At 31.3% G+C, this 14,402-nt stretch overlaps 1 protein-coding gene across 2 annotated transcripts in view; it reads right to left on the bottom strand.

The window, feature by feature from the left end:
* Positions 1 to 4,979: 4,979 nt before the first annotated feature.
* Positions 4,980 to 14,402, bottom strand: part of LOC143222629 (netrin-1-like) — a 108,783-nt gene continuing 99,360 nt past the window's right edge. For both annotated transcript variants that reach the window (XM_076449338.1, XM_076449339.1), the window contains 2 exons: positions 12,797 to 12,988; positions 4,980 to 8,686 (listed from right to left, as the gene is read on the bottom strand). In XM_076449338.1, coding sequence (XP_076305453.1) covers positions 8,553 to 8,686; positions 12,797 to 12,988 — 326 coding nt within the window. In that variant the 3' untranslated portion in view covers positions 4,980 to 8,552. The remainder of the gene's footprint in view (positions 8,687 to 12,796; positions 12,989 to 14,402) is intronic.

The following is a 14,402-nucleotide window of genomic DNA, read 5'->3' as shown; positions in this document are numbered from 1 at the left end:
AATACTATTCAGTACATTTTCCGGATAACGAACGACATGTTATAAAGGCAAACACTATTTACTTCTTTCCGAGCCGCGCACGTTCTATGGTTAATGTTCTAGAGTCTAGACTATGGAGATAGGGTCTGTGGCTCACGTCCCATTACCGCTAGAGAGAAAAAAATGGCGCTTTGTACATTAGGGCTGTGGGTGTGATGTAATAAGAGTAACGACCATATCCTACAAAAATTAGCTGTGAGCGGTGTTGACCAGCTGACCTCTTATATAGCCTGTAGCTTCAAACATAGGGACCATTAGCACAGATAGTTCTAGAGAACATGTGCGCGAGATCCAACAAACAAAGACTACATTCTCGATATAGCGAGACACGTGGTATAAAAGTAGGACACAAAATACTATTTACTATATTATCTAGATAACCAATCACGTGTGATAGAGGTGAAACATAAAACATTATTCACTGCATCTCCAGATAACGAAACACGTGTGATAAAGGTCGAACACAAAACATTATTCACAACTACACACCCTTAAATAAAAGTGTGAATTAGTTTTCACTCCACTGCTCAGGTAATAAATACACGGTTTAATCGAGTTTAAACACGAAACAGTTCTTGCTATGAGCTAGTTTACAATCGAAGTTTGTCTGGCTGTTTTCTACTGTTTCAAGATTCTCAAGCAGGCAAGAGTGCGTTTCTTCTCGATGAAATTAATATACACTGTATTAGTGAACGTTACTTTGTGAGTATGTAACAACACATGTTGTTTTTATAGTAATCCTAGTAGTTTTAAGTAATAAAATATAAACACTGGTCCTGCACAGGAATGTATTTGTGCCTAGGTTTTTTTATTTAATATAAAATGGAGATTGAATTCTGTACAGATTGTTTACGTAAATAACAATAGGCTGATATGAAGCTAACGTGAACACGGATCATGCCATTACTGTATTTTGTTTTGTACTCTAACTTCTGTTTACAGTATTAAGAAGTAGAGTTGCGGCATGTTTTTTTAAATTAGAACCAGCTCTAGGGACTCCGCTGTCTGTTAGTGAAAGTCCCCGAGTGGCGGAGTGACTTTCTCATCTAAATGGTAATCACCTCCTTTGGGAGCGATCGTACATTTGAAATAACACTAAGCCCACTTTACGTGGATAAGGAAAAGTCATTAATGTAATTCCCTAATCCACCTTTCGCTTCTTCAGTATTCATTAAGTCAATTTTAGTCACTGTAAGACCTAAAGTCTGGGCGTAGGCTATAAGCGGCCTCAACAGAATATACTTCTGTCAACATATAGCTTACTCTGTGTGTGTATAATAGAACCATCAGAGCCAACACGTCTATTAGATTGATGTAAATGCAAACACCGCAAACATTTGTTTTCTCCAAAATTTGAAGCATAGTTACAGATGCAAATTCAACTAAATTATGAAGAAAAAAATTTAACAATTTAAAATTTAAGGGGCGCGGGTTCGAATCTCTGTCACGCTAAACATACTCGTCCTTTCAGCCGTACACTGTTAACTTATGGACGGCTTGCGCAGATAACCCTTATTTAGCTTTGCGCGAAATTCAAAACAAACAGACCACGGATTTAAAAAGAAAAATATGGTGACTGTCAAAACAAATTAACGATGAAGATAGTAAGATAGAACCACCGTTTCTGGAGCAGGACAATAAGCTTCTGGTGAAGAAACAAGCAGTTGATGTGTTTGCGAAATTTTAACATCAAGAAAGTGAAATAAACATTTCAAATAAAAGAACATTTGTTTCTAGAAGACGCAAATACTAGAATAAAGCACAATAGAGCAAAAGATGATTGGTTGGTTGTTCCAAAAACAAAGTAAAACTTAAAACAGATTTGAAACAATTTAAAAAAAAAATCATCAGGATCATCTGGAGCCGCCAACGAGGTACTACAACAATTAGCAGAAGAAAGAATGTACTTCAGATCTTCAAAGTTAATTGGCGGAGAGATGAATCTCAAATGTGGAAATAAGCCTTAATGATCTCTGTCTCTAAGAAAGGAAATAAAAATACGAATGCTACAAATTACGTGTCTTTCAATCATCAAATTTTGTTGGAAAGGATAATTGATATATGAATTATGTGGAATATAGAAGAAACTAACGGCTTGTTCAAAGAAAAAGTTGTATTTAGAATTTTAGACCAGCAGGAGATACGGCTTCCAAAACCAAAAACGTGCTGACAGTTTAGGTATACCTTCACGTAACACATAATAAGATTTGGAAATAAGAACTAGTAATTAAAATGATTAGAAATAGAGTCAGTAGTAGCATGTAGATATGGATCCACTAGATTTTTGCATAATAGAAAATCAAGAGTCAAGGTTGGAGCTAGTCAGAGTTTAAACGAGGACTAGCAGGAGTCCTATAAACTTGAGTTTCATCACCAGCTCTCTTCTTCAATTTCATTAATAACCTGTTGATAGAATTATCACGAAGAATGAAAACATTACTTCAATCAGATTATATTTTCTTAAATATAAATAAAAAAAATCTGACAAACAGCAAGAGTGAGGATGGAAGATGCTCTGGACAAACAAGTAGATTGAAGTTGGAAATAAAAACTCACTATTAATAAGTCAAAGATTTTACGTTTGGCACAAGAGATACCACAATTAAACTGCAGTATGATGTACGGACTCTGACCCAAGAAAAAATAGCAACGTTCCTAAGTGTTACCGTAACAAATGTCTCACTTGGAAACTTCCAATCTAAGTGATAGAGACCAAAGTACGACTAAAAATGACTATTACGGAGAAGTTGGCAAGTATTGTATTGTGAAAAAAATGAACAAATAATGAAAAGAGTATCTGGTAAGAGTACGATTAACCCTCGAGAATACAAAATTCTAACGTGGGCAAAAGCAGTGAAGACAAGTGTCAGCGGAATTATGAAGTCCAACATGAAAACCTAAGGATTAAAAAAAATCAAAAATTTCGATGAAAAATTGAAAACAGAGGAGATAGAAAACAATAAAAACCCAAGAATAGAAAATGAATCTTCTGAAAATCACCAAGAACATGCTGCAGTACATGAAAATTCTGGGAAGATAAATCTTTTAAACTGGATGTACCCGAAGCGACTGATGAATAAAACCTAGTCAGGTCAAAGCAAGAGAGGAGCGACTACAATAATATTGTAAACGGTCTTCCCTCAAAAAAGAATAGACCAGTGCCTTTGCAGCGATACAAGAGGAAGTATGGATCTACCTAGCCACCAGCGACCGGCATAAAGAAAATATCGCCATATTAAAAAGAAAAGTGTACACAGACTACAATATCGAACAGAAGGCAATTGTGGAAACAATGAACACTCTATTCTTTATACTGATTCAATGCCACTTCTGCGAGTTTTCCAAAATTCTAACTAGATAGAAGAAGCAATAAGACCCGAAGTAAAAGGCTGAAAGTAAAAACAAATCAGTTGTTTCTACAATTAATTCTACTCCATTGAAATAAATGAGGACAACGAAATTGCAGAGATTTTGCCAAGAAAGGAACCCAGAATAACAGAGATATAAATGTATAATCGATCTTAAAAGCTGCTGGGCTACAAAACATCTAACATACTATCATATCTACAGATAGTTACTATGTGTTTCCTATCTAAAACCAAGTGATTAATTTTCATTTACAAACAGGACGCAAACTTTTATAAGAACACCTTTTTCAACATGATAAATATTGGAAATATAGCAAATCCCCCTTTTCAATGGACAACCGAGAGAGAAATAATTGCCAGTTGGTTCCTTCATTTACAGAAACTGTGTCATAATACAGGCCAACTCTAAATGAATGTGCATTTCATTTGGGCAGTTAGTGTTATGATGTGAATATTAGTGATTAATACAAAAGAGAAAAAATTTAGTACCATAATGTTGTAAGAATTTTATATATATATGATATGCTTAGTACAATTAGATGTGATGTAAATGTTAATTATAATGTGATAATATGTTTAAAAACTAGAGATATTTTCTCCACTTTTATGCTGGTGTGTTATATAAGTTGATTGTCATTTTCACTCTAAAAAAAACTACATGGTGGTGGAAACTACAACAGTGACAAACAAAACACAATATTTGATTATTCAGTTTATGATAACAACTGATTAAATCAACCTAATGTTGAACGATATCTTTTGATTAATAAAAAAAAAAAGAAAACTTGATAATTTAGAATTATATAATTAAACCCAATAGTTAAATATTTGTATTACATTACCAAATACGGCAGTTAATTATTTGTTCTAATATTTATTGGTTTCTATTTGGATTGCTTGAAATAGATTCATCGGTATTTACGATTCAACTAATAACAATAATAAAAAAATCTTTAAAACATGCATGATGAAAACCTTCTCAAAAAGGGAAATGGATTAAACATTTATTTGTTTCTCAAGTCGTATCTCCACAGAAGAACAGCGACAAGTCTGCGGATTCAACGTTAAAAACCTAGTTGTGATATTCGTAGTCGGCACAGCACAAATAGCCCATCGTGTGACTTTTTCCTTAACTACAAACAAATTTAAGTTATATGGAAACCAACTGTATTTTTAACAAGTATTAATAGCGAAAAATGGATGAAAAAAATAAATAAAGAAAAAATACGAGTCCATCAGATCTTTTATTTTACTTGTTGAAATTATTGTTATTACAGCCTGTTACATACGTGTAATTTACATCACTGAAAGTACTGAAGATATTTAACAACATTTCTATAATACTTATTTTACTTGCTGAAACTGTTATCCTTACATCATTAGCCTTTTACATACGTGTAATTTACATCACTGGATTTACTGAAGATATTTAACAGCAATATTTCTACAATACATATAAGGTAAAGATATGTATGTATTCACGACATTTCTGTACTGCTAAAGGCAAAGCATTTTAGCTACAATTTAAGCACAACATACTATTCAAGTAACACTACAATACTGCACATTCTTACTTGAATGAGAATGCTTTATTCAGATCAAATCAAAGCTGAGAGTAATCCTTTATTAATGTAAACAGTTACTCTAAATACATTCACTTGTATATTAACTTGCCAGAAAGACAGATATCTGGAGAAGCAGTCTTACGTAGTGAGAAGAAAAGCAGCAAAATTCATGTCAACGAAGTAAGCACTTTAAAATTATTAACACTTTTATATATACAACAGAATAGAAAAGAACATACAATATACAAACTACAGAACACGATACACTTGCTACACTCTTTGTAAAGCGTCACCTTGGTACTAAGAGCATCAACAAATACTTGGCTAATATCATTTGAATCAGTGTGTAACTTTTTCGTGTGGAGATACGTTTACAAGCAAACACTAAACACTTACAAAAATATGAACCACATGTATTTAATAATAAGCTGTAATATGACTCACAAAACTATATATCAAACACAGACAATATGTAAATAGTAGAAACATAATTTGGAAGAAACGTTTTTAGTTTTGTGCTATGGTATTTGTTGAGCATTACGGATTTTTTTTTTCATTGTATGCCGTAATTTACTTTATTATTTAAGATTCAAACTCTTTTAATTTTTGGCACATGTTTCACACTTCTTAGTGTCTTTCAATGTTTATTGAAAAATTAGATGAAATGTTTAAAATGAAGAGGCTTCCCACCGGGACAAAAACAGTTTTGTTTAAAAATATAATATTCCAGATAACTTCAAATTTGAAACGATTTCTGTGAAAACGAAATGTTAAAATGGAACAATCCCAAAATTGTACTCGTGTATTTCACTTTTGGTGATCATGTGCTGCGGTTACACGTTTTCTCCCAAAACAAATAAACGTACATTATTTCGATTTTCTGTTAGTGAGTTTTTTTTCAGTAAATGGATTATAAACCACAATTTTGAGACTATAATAGGCTTTTATGATTTGTACGAACGAAAATTATATCAGTTTAAAAGTTATACTTTAAGTCAGAAACTGCATCACATTCATATGTGAAACTTCTGAAAATAAGTATTGTTTCTACCAGTACATATAATGAATACCTTTTTGGAAACTGACTAATGAAAGGTCACAGTAATTAGTGCATATGTTTCTCTATGATGCATTTACTTTTTTGATTTTGATATTTCACAAAATACATCATCAGCAGTGGTTTAAGGCTGGCATAAAGAAAAACGTTCAAACTATTTGTATAAGGTTTAAAGGTAGAGAACCTTACTGGTCTTGCTGTGATTTATTTATTTGTTTTATTAATGTTATTTCTTGGAAGCTTTATTTTTATTTCTACCAATACTGGGTAAAACTGCATGATTAACTGTAAAACAGAGTTTCTTTTTTCAGACTGAATAATAGCTTTTACCTTCTTTTTGTCTAAAATTATTCATATACTCAAAACCTTATACTGAAAAATACCTACTTGTTTGATACATAAGAATGTTTTACATGTTATTTTCATTTGTCATTAAACTTCTTTAACACATTACGAACAGTTTAACTTAATGAAAATTATACATGTGTGTATTTGATCTAGGTTCACGTATTCTGAGGACCTTATATACACAGAAAAAATACAAGTACAAAAAATATTTTTCTTTCAAACATAAAGGTAAAGAATACTCAACTAAATAAACATTTACATTGCTATCAAGCTTCAAACAGGATGAAATTACATATACATAGCTATACATCCCATTTTACTCAAAATATATATTCATGCAACATTAAAATAAACTTTTTTTCTTAAATAGCACATAAATTTTCTGTACGAGTCACTGTTCTCGAATATGACAACAAAACAGAAACCAGAAATTCAAAGACAGATATTCCATCAATGGTTTAAAAATATTTCAATATATTTTTGGAATTCACAGCCTTTCTATTAAACTGATGAGTAGATGGCGGATCAGTTCACTTGTGAACATTTTTATCAGGTCTGATGATAAAAATACAAGTAAATAGAGACAAAGCCATGGATATAATATCCAGTTAACTAAAGAGGTTGTCTGTTTCAATAACAATTTCTAACGTGCACTAGAGATAAGTTTTTAGGTGAAATGATATATTTTTACAATTTCATGTCGTAATTTAAAGTTTGCAGCAATATTTTGTAAAAATAAAAAGAAAAAGATAAGCCTACATCAACTGGTGGATTTTTAATACATTATGTTATTAGAGGGATAAGAGGTAGTATTGCACATGCCTCTTTTCCACAAATTCGAATCAGCATAAAGACCAAGTGGTGACTTGTCGTTTTAGACGTTAACATTTTAAAATAACTGCTGGAATCGAAAAAAAATCATACACGAAGCACCAGCTCAATGTTGAACTTTGTAATCCAAACAAATGACTTTGGTATATTCCAAGAGGTATATATATATATAGAGAGAGAGAGCTTGTTGTTTTTTTTCTGTTTGAACAAACGTGAAATAATTATGGGGTATAGAATAGTTTTCTCGTTGATATGTCTTGCTTTTAAATCCACATGGCTTATTTTGCACATTTTTCGATGTTTACGTTTTTCTGTCTTTCTATTCGGGTGGATGCTTCTTTACATGGAGACTTTTGCAGAATAAGAAGTTTCTTTCTTTGCATAATGATGTATATTTGTTTTGTAATTTTATTTTTAAATTGAAAAAATTTACTACTAAAACGCTCTTGCGGTTGAACCTATTCTTATGATATTATTTTTAAAGAGGGTAGTAATTTGTATATGCATATATAATTTATTTCCGTAGATTATCAATTTAAAATTCACCAATTTAATTATCAAGAAGGATACCTTGTTTGTCTTATGACGCTGACCGTATAAGTGAAAGTCAAAAGGCTACTTAATTTTTGTTTTATAGAATGACCATTAACGGATTAATTCCCTTTATCCCTGACCAAATATAAACTTTCCTTGTTTCAAGTATGTCGATTTCGACTGTGTTGTTTTTGTGCTCGTTTTCCTTGTTAGTTTGTTTAAAATAGCAGTAATCAAAAAAAGATATACGACTTTTGGTTTGTACTTGTTACATATAAAAATCAAGTATCGAAACTATCGAATGAATAAGAATGCTGATTTTGAAAACTGACAAACTAATTTGGTGGTGTTCAATTTTTGTTCCATCTATAAATGCTCATTGAGTAGCCAAAGAAGGATCTATTGGTAGCCAAACTTATCATATTTTAATCCTAGTAATAATATATAAATATTAAGCTTTAATAAAGAAAAATCACTTATTATAAACACGTATAGGAACTTTAAAAGCAGCAAGTGAAAATAACATCGCAGATGTTATGCACAAAGGATCTGCAAAAATTAGTTTCATTAGGCCTAAATTAGGCCATTACCGAATGTTTGGTACATTTTTAATTGGCACATATTTTGCCCATTGATGAGAGCATAAAAGCATTGTGGAGGATGGGTTACGTACATAATACAGACAGTTACATATATTTACATATCTTCACTGGCGTACACCTAAATGTTTTGTTCGAATGTTCAGAAAAAAAAAGAGCGCTTGAAACACAACCATGACGCTTTAACTTGATTACAGAATATGTTACGTCATCAATTGCATCGTCTGCTCTTCTCACGTCGTTCAAATCGGCGTACGCGTCTTGCCCACTTGTCCTTCCATCTTATGGCAATTGTCTTACTATTGGAAGTAAGTCCTGGTCTTTTACGTCTTCCTTTGTCTTTTCCTAGAAAGTAATAAAATAAATAAATAAGTGGAGTGTATAATCTAATAGATTGTCCATAAATTATAATCTGAAGTTTACATTTTATGTAATCATTGTACTCTATGATAGTTGGGAGGGATAGTGTTTTGAAAATAATTCCTGCTCATTTTCCATTTGTCATTTATATTAATGTGATGGAGTTTTTTATACTCTACATAATATTTTACACTTAAGGTGCTATGTATTAAGACTCAAGTAATAAAATAATTTAACATCATTTACTAAGTTACTATATCATTTGTTGATAGAATCGTTCCACAAAAAAATTAACTATACTTTTAATTAACGACTTCCGACTAGGTATGTTTTATTTAATATAATGTATATATATATATAAATATTTCAAACAAAATTTACCCTTTTGTTAAGAACTATATTAATGACATATTAAATACAACCTGATGTGAATCAACTCAAATTACAAATTATTTGTAATGTTCACACAACAAATTAATTTTAATTTCAGAAATGGAAAATTTATAACATTCCTAATAAGTGTTGTTAGAAATGGAAACCATAACTTAAGAAAAATAAATTTATTGACGATTTACGATTTTCTAATTTCTTAGTTAATTTTTTCTATAACAATAACATAGGTGTAAACCCTCATGAATTAACGTAGTCCCATTACCTATATTTATATACCTCGAACAACCCGAATAACTCTCAGGTTAAAGCATTGTAAAACTAGTTTCACAATAATGTTTCCTCTATTAATTAATTAATTTTATAATAGTTTTTTGACTTCATTATACTTTTAGTTCACTATACCCCTATCTTTCAATTTATCATTTCTGTTATGCTATTAATCTATAAAACATCTCAATTATGTAATAACCAGCCTGGCACGTCCAGGTAGGTTAAAGAGTTCGACTCGTAATCTGAGGGTCGCGGGTTCGAATCCCCGTCGCACCAAACATGTTCGCCCTTTCAGCCGTGGGGGCGTTATAATGTTACAATCAATCCCACTATTTGTTGGTAAAAGAGTAGCCCAAGAGTTAGCGGTGGGTGGTGATGACTAGTTGTCTTCCCTCTAGTTTTACACTGCTAACGTAGGGACGGCTAGCGCAGATAGCCCTGGAGTAGCTTTGCACGAAATTAAAAAAACAAACATGTAATAACCTGATAGAAGTTGTCTGTGTTAGAAAATTGAAGGTTTCTCATATGCATTAAAAAGTTTCAACACAACTATTTCAATTACAGCAATCATCACAAACACATTATTTCATTTCGCCTATATTGATTAATATGCCGGACATTTGTAATTGGGATGCTTATAATCTTTACGGCTTTTAACAAAACACAGCAACGCTAGCAAACGGATATTGAAAAAATCCAATAGAAAAAAATCTTTAAAATAGTAATGAGTACATATAAAATGTGCAGTAAGTGTGCTAAGTAGCACAGATATTTATCCGCTGGATTCCACAGTTCCTTATCATTACTAAGCGAAGGAAAAGACAGCTACCGAATCATGCGCTTTTTGACAGTTGTTATATCTAAAAGAAGTGTCAAAGGGGATATATATTCAATTCAATCTAAATTATTTCATAAAATTATGCACATATATAATACCTAAATTAATATATATGTATGTATATATATATATAAGTGTGTTTGTTTGTTATGAAACACAAAGCTGTACAAAGGGCTATCTGTGCTTTAACCAGCATGTGTATCGAAATCTGGTTTCTAGCCGTATAAATCCGCAGATATTCCGCTGTGCCACTAGGTGGCTACATATACAATATAAACCAAACAACAACCCGTTCCTCTCCCTGTATTTGTTTTTTCTAAACATTTGTTTCAAACAGTCGACAGGGTAAGTCTCATATTCTTTGTGACATTCCCTCACAAAAATAAACATTTTTGCTCATAATAAGTTTATTCGCCGATTGACTGTTCAACACATACGAAGACTGACTGATTGATGTTGATATCGTTATAAAATTTCAGGAATTGCTAAAACTTCATGATTTTCCCATAATGCACTTTTGAAATAAAGCATTTTAATATATATTTTTTACGATTGGCAGTAACAGAACGTGACATACATGGAGATATTTGATTATTAAACATATCAATGTTTTCTTATTTATTTGTAGTTTTGGGGAGAAATTATTTAAAGTATTTATGAAATAAAACTAACACAATATTTTATTCGTAGTCCTTTTTTTCTGCAACGTTAGAAACCAGGTTTCGATACTCGTGGTGGACAGAGCACAGACAGCTAGCTCATTGTGTAGCTTTGTGCTTAATTACAAACAAACCTTTTCTTAAGTAAATTAATTTGATCGGGACATCAGTATTTGCTAGTTATAAAATAATTATTAAAATATTTGGTGATATTTACCACTTGTTCGCTTTTACTGTTCATGATAATACACTTTAAACAGTTTTGTTTGCTTGTTGAATTTTACACTAATCTACATGAGGGCTACCTGTCTATGATTTTTTTAAGTGACAGACAAGAGGGAATCCGGCTTTTGTCTAACCTAATAGTTGGATTTGACCTCACTCTTATCACGCATCCAAGGCTTCAATTCCACAGTCCGGCACGCTAACTGCTGTGCAGCGCCTGGTCCCTCACTTAAAAGTATGAAAATATGTTTGTTTGTTTTTTTGTATGCCGATGGCTCAGAAATAAGTTTATAACCTAAAATTATGGTTACCATTCATTCCTGGGATGGATAAAGCGCAATTGGCTCATTTTGAGCTTTTTGTTTATCAACAGTTACAACAACAAAAACGATACACTTTTAACTTTAAAGCTCTAACTTACTATTTAGTTAAATATCTTTATGATTTCTGAAATATACCCTGAAAATGTTAACATTACTTAAATTTTATATTTTTCCCTCTTAATAGGAGATGAATAAAATATACAATGCTGATTTATTAAAATATTATGATACAAAATATAAATAAACTTGGGTAAGTTTTAAAAGAGCATTTTATCTATTAAAACCTTTACATTTTTTCATCAAGTCATTTGAAATCCTATGAAAGGTTAGTAAATATTAATTAATTGCTGTGACATCTTTAATTGAAATCTAAAGCTAAAATACAGGTAAAGCAGCTTTGACACAAACGTACTTAAGAATGGTTTCTTTTGGAAAACATTAGATTGAGAAGGAAAATGATTATTTATAACTATTTGTGGTAATAATTGACATTTCAATAGAAACCAAATAAAGATTAGTGTATACATAAATAGCGTTTCAGCTATACTTGTGTCTCTCATCGACCAGCAGAAGTAACGACTTTGGCATACTTAAAAAAGGAAATACTGGACAGTGGCTCCAAAGAGACAGAGTGCAGATCTGAATAGCTACTTTACGCATATCTTTGGTAGCCCATAATGGAGGAATAAAGAAAAACACACTTTCCGTCCAGCTTGATCCTTGTGCTAGACCAGTGATATTTCAGTGTTTTACATCTTTCCGCGTTTAAATTGTAAAAAAAAAAAGAAAACAAAGGTGTTTAAAATACAATTTTGTGAGGAGATTTCTCTGCGATAGAGTTGATGAGTTACAAGATATGAGTTAATAATATCGAAACATCCAAAATATAAATATCTCTTATTTACACACACATATAAGAAGATATATATACATATCCACGTGTAAACATGCGTCCAAACATATACTAATAATATGTTTTCATTATCGGTAAAATATCAGTGTATAACTGATATTTTTGAATAATCATGTTCTTTGTAATATTTTCCCATTTTCTTAGCTTCAGACGATGATAAGTGCCGTCAAGCATTTAATATTTTTTTGAAATGTATATAAATTGATGTGTATGTGTTATTACCACAGCTAGAGTTTCTTTCTATTTACTTGTTAAACATCTGTACAAACAATTAAAGTTACTAATTGTTATGTCTGCTTCTACAGCTGTGATATAAAATAATGTAAAATTAGAAACAAGTATATTTTAAATTATCAATATCATAAATGACTGTATTTTGTTTTATCTAAGTTTAATGTGATGATTACTGACAAAACATTTATGCCTAACACACCCTACACAAAACCTATATCAGTACTATATGTATAGATTTACCCAAAATTAAATAAGACGTCTTCAGGTTAAGTTTTGGACACTTGCAGTCGACGTGTTTGACCCTGACCCAGTAGAATATTGTACCTCTTCTTAGCTTTGTGGGTCCGTACTTCCAAACTTGCATGATATGAAGAGTGAACCGAACCCATTTCTGTCCGTATCTTTCACTTGCTAATACTGTAGCGAGCATAGCTAAAGACAAAAAAAGCAGAAAACACATTACCATATTTACGAATCTTTTCACTATTAGTTATTCGTATTCATGCAGGTGGTGAATGTATACGAACCATTTTAAATACTTTGTTAACCATTACATCAATGTAACTCTGTGAAACAGTGTCTTCCTACGAAACTGATAGATCATAATATAATTTTATGGTGCAATGAATAATTTTTATTATATGCAGTAATGAAATATTATCACCTGATAGAGGGAACGTTTTACTCAATACGTCATGTTACGGTGCTAATTTAGTATTTCTTTTTCTTATTTAATGTTTTTCGGTAATATAAGTAACTAATTTATCAATGAAATCTAATCTGAGGCTACGAGGATATTTTACTTAGTGTATCATACGAGTTTATTTTATGACACAGGAAACACTGTATCAGATGTGATCTATTGCAATGTTATCTCATCCACGAGAAATGTTTTATTTTATTTACAAAATATTCCCCAATTTTTTGATAAATGAAGTTAAATTGTTCCTTAAATGTTGCCGATCAAGTTATTAAAAAATTAACATAATATTAAATGCAGTATTTCATGCTATACATGTTTATTAAAAAAACATAGTGACAAATTTCTAATAAAGTATTGTGTTCTTGAAGTACTAGTGTTTAACTACTTTCTAAATGATTTTGTAAAACGTTTACTATTTGCTACACTACTACATTTGACTAAAATAATGTTCTTTTAAATTTAAAAGCTAATAAACTGTTTTTGGCATTTATAGAATTACAAAAGCTAAACCTATTATTTCAAACTTGGTAGACACTGTTGATTGATTGCAAAAAAAACAACAAACATTTACCAAGTTTCTTGAATTTGCAAAAGTCAAGAAAAACAATAATGAAGATTAATGTAACACACGATGCACTAACTGACATACTTCACAAATCAAGTATTCGGGAAATGTTGAAAAACAACACAAATCTATGGTTTGCAGTTCTTTATTCACGCATAATGGTCATTCAGAACATCTTTCAAATTTGAAAATAAGTTAACTTTGGAACTTTATTTTCCTATATTATTCCGCTTGAGGAACTTATTTTGTGGACAAATGATCTTGGTTCCAAAAGATTAGTCAACCTCGCGCTTTACACGAACGTCTAGTTCACGCATCATTCCAGAAATTCCCGCGCTCAAGCGCGTGTGCTTTCTATAGAATGCTATCACTGCTGCATGTCATAGAGGTACAAGAATTCCTTTTAGCTAAATTAACCCCAAATCAAATACCTTAGCAATGTAGAAAAGTATTTTCTAAGAATTTTGTGTGGCAACAGAATAACATGAGTGTCTATGTTTCAAGAATTTTCAGATCAAGTAGTTTTGAATATAAATTAACCAAATTTTTGCTTCAAAAACAGCATTTTGAGCTTTTAA

Source organism: Tachypleus tridentatus, chromosome 8 (assembly GCF_004210375.1).
Source record: "Tachypleus tridentatus isolate NWPU-2018 chromosome 8, ASM421037v1, whole genome shotgun sequence".
NCBI lineage: Eukaryota > Metazoa > Arthropoda > Merostomata > Xiphosura > Limulidae > Tachypleus > Tachypleus tridentatus.
Note: the sequence above shows the minus strand (reverse complement) of the source record. Positions and strands in the feature narration are given on the sequence as shown.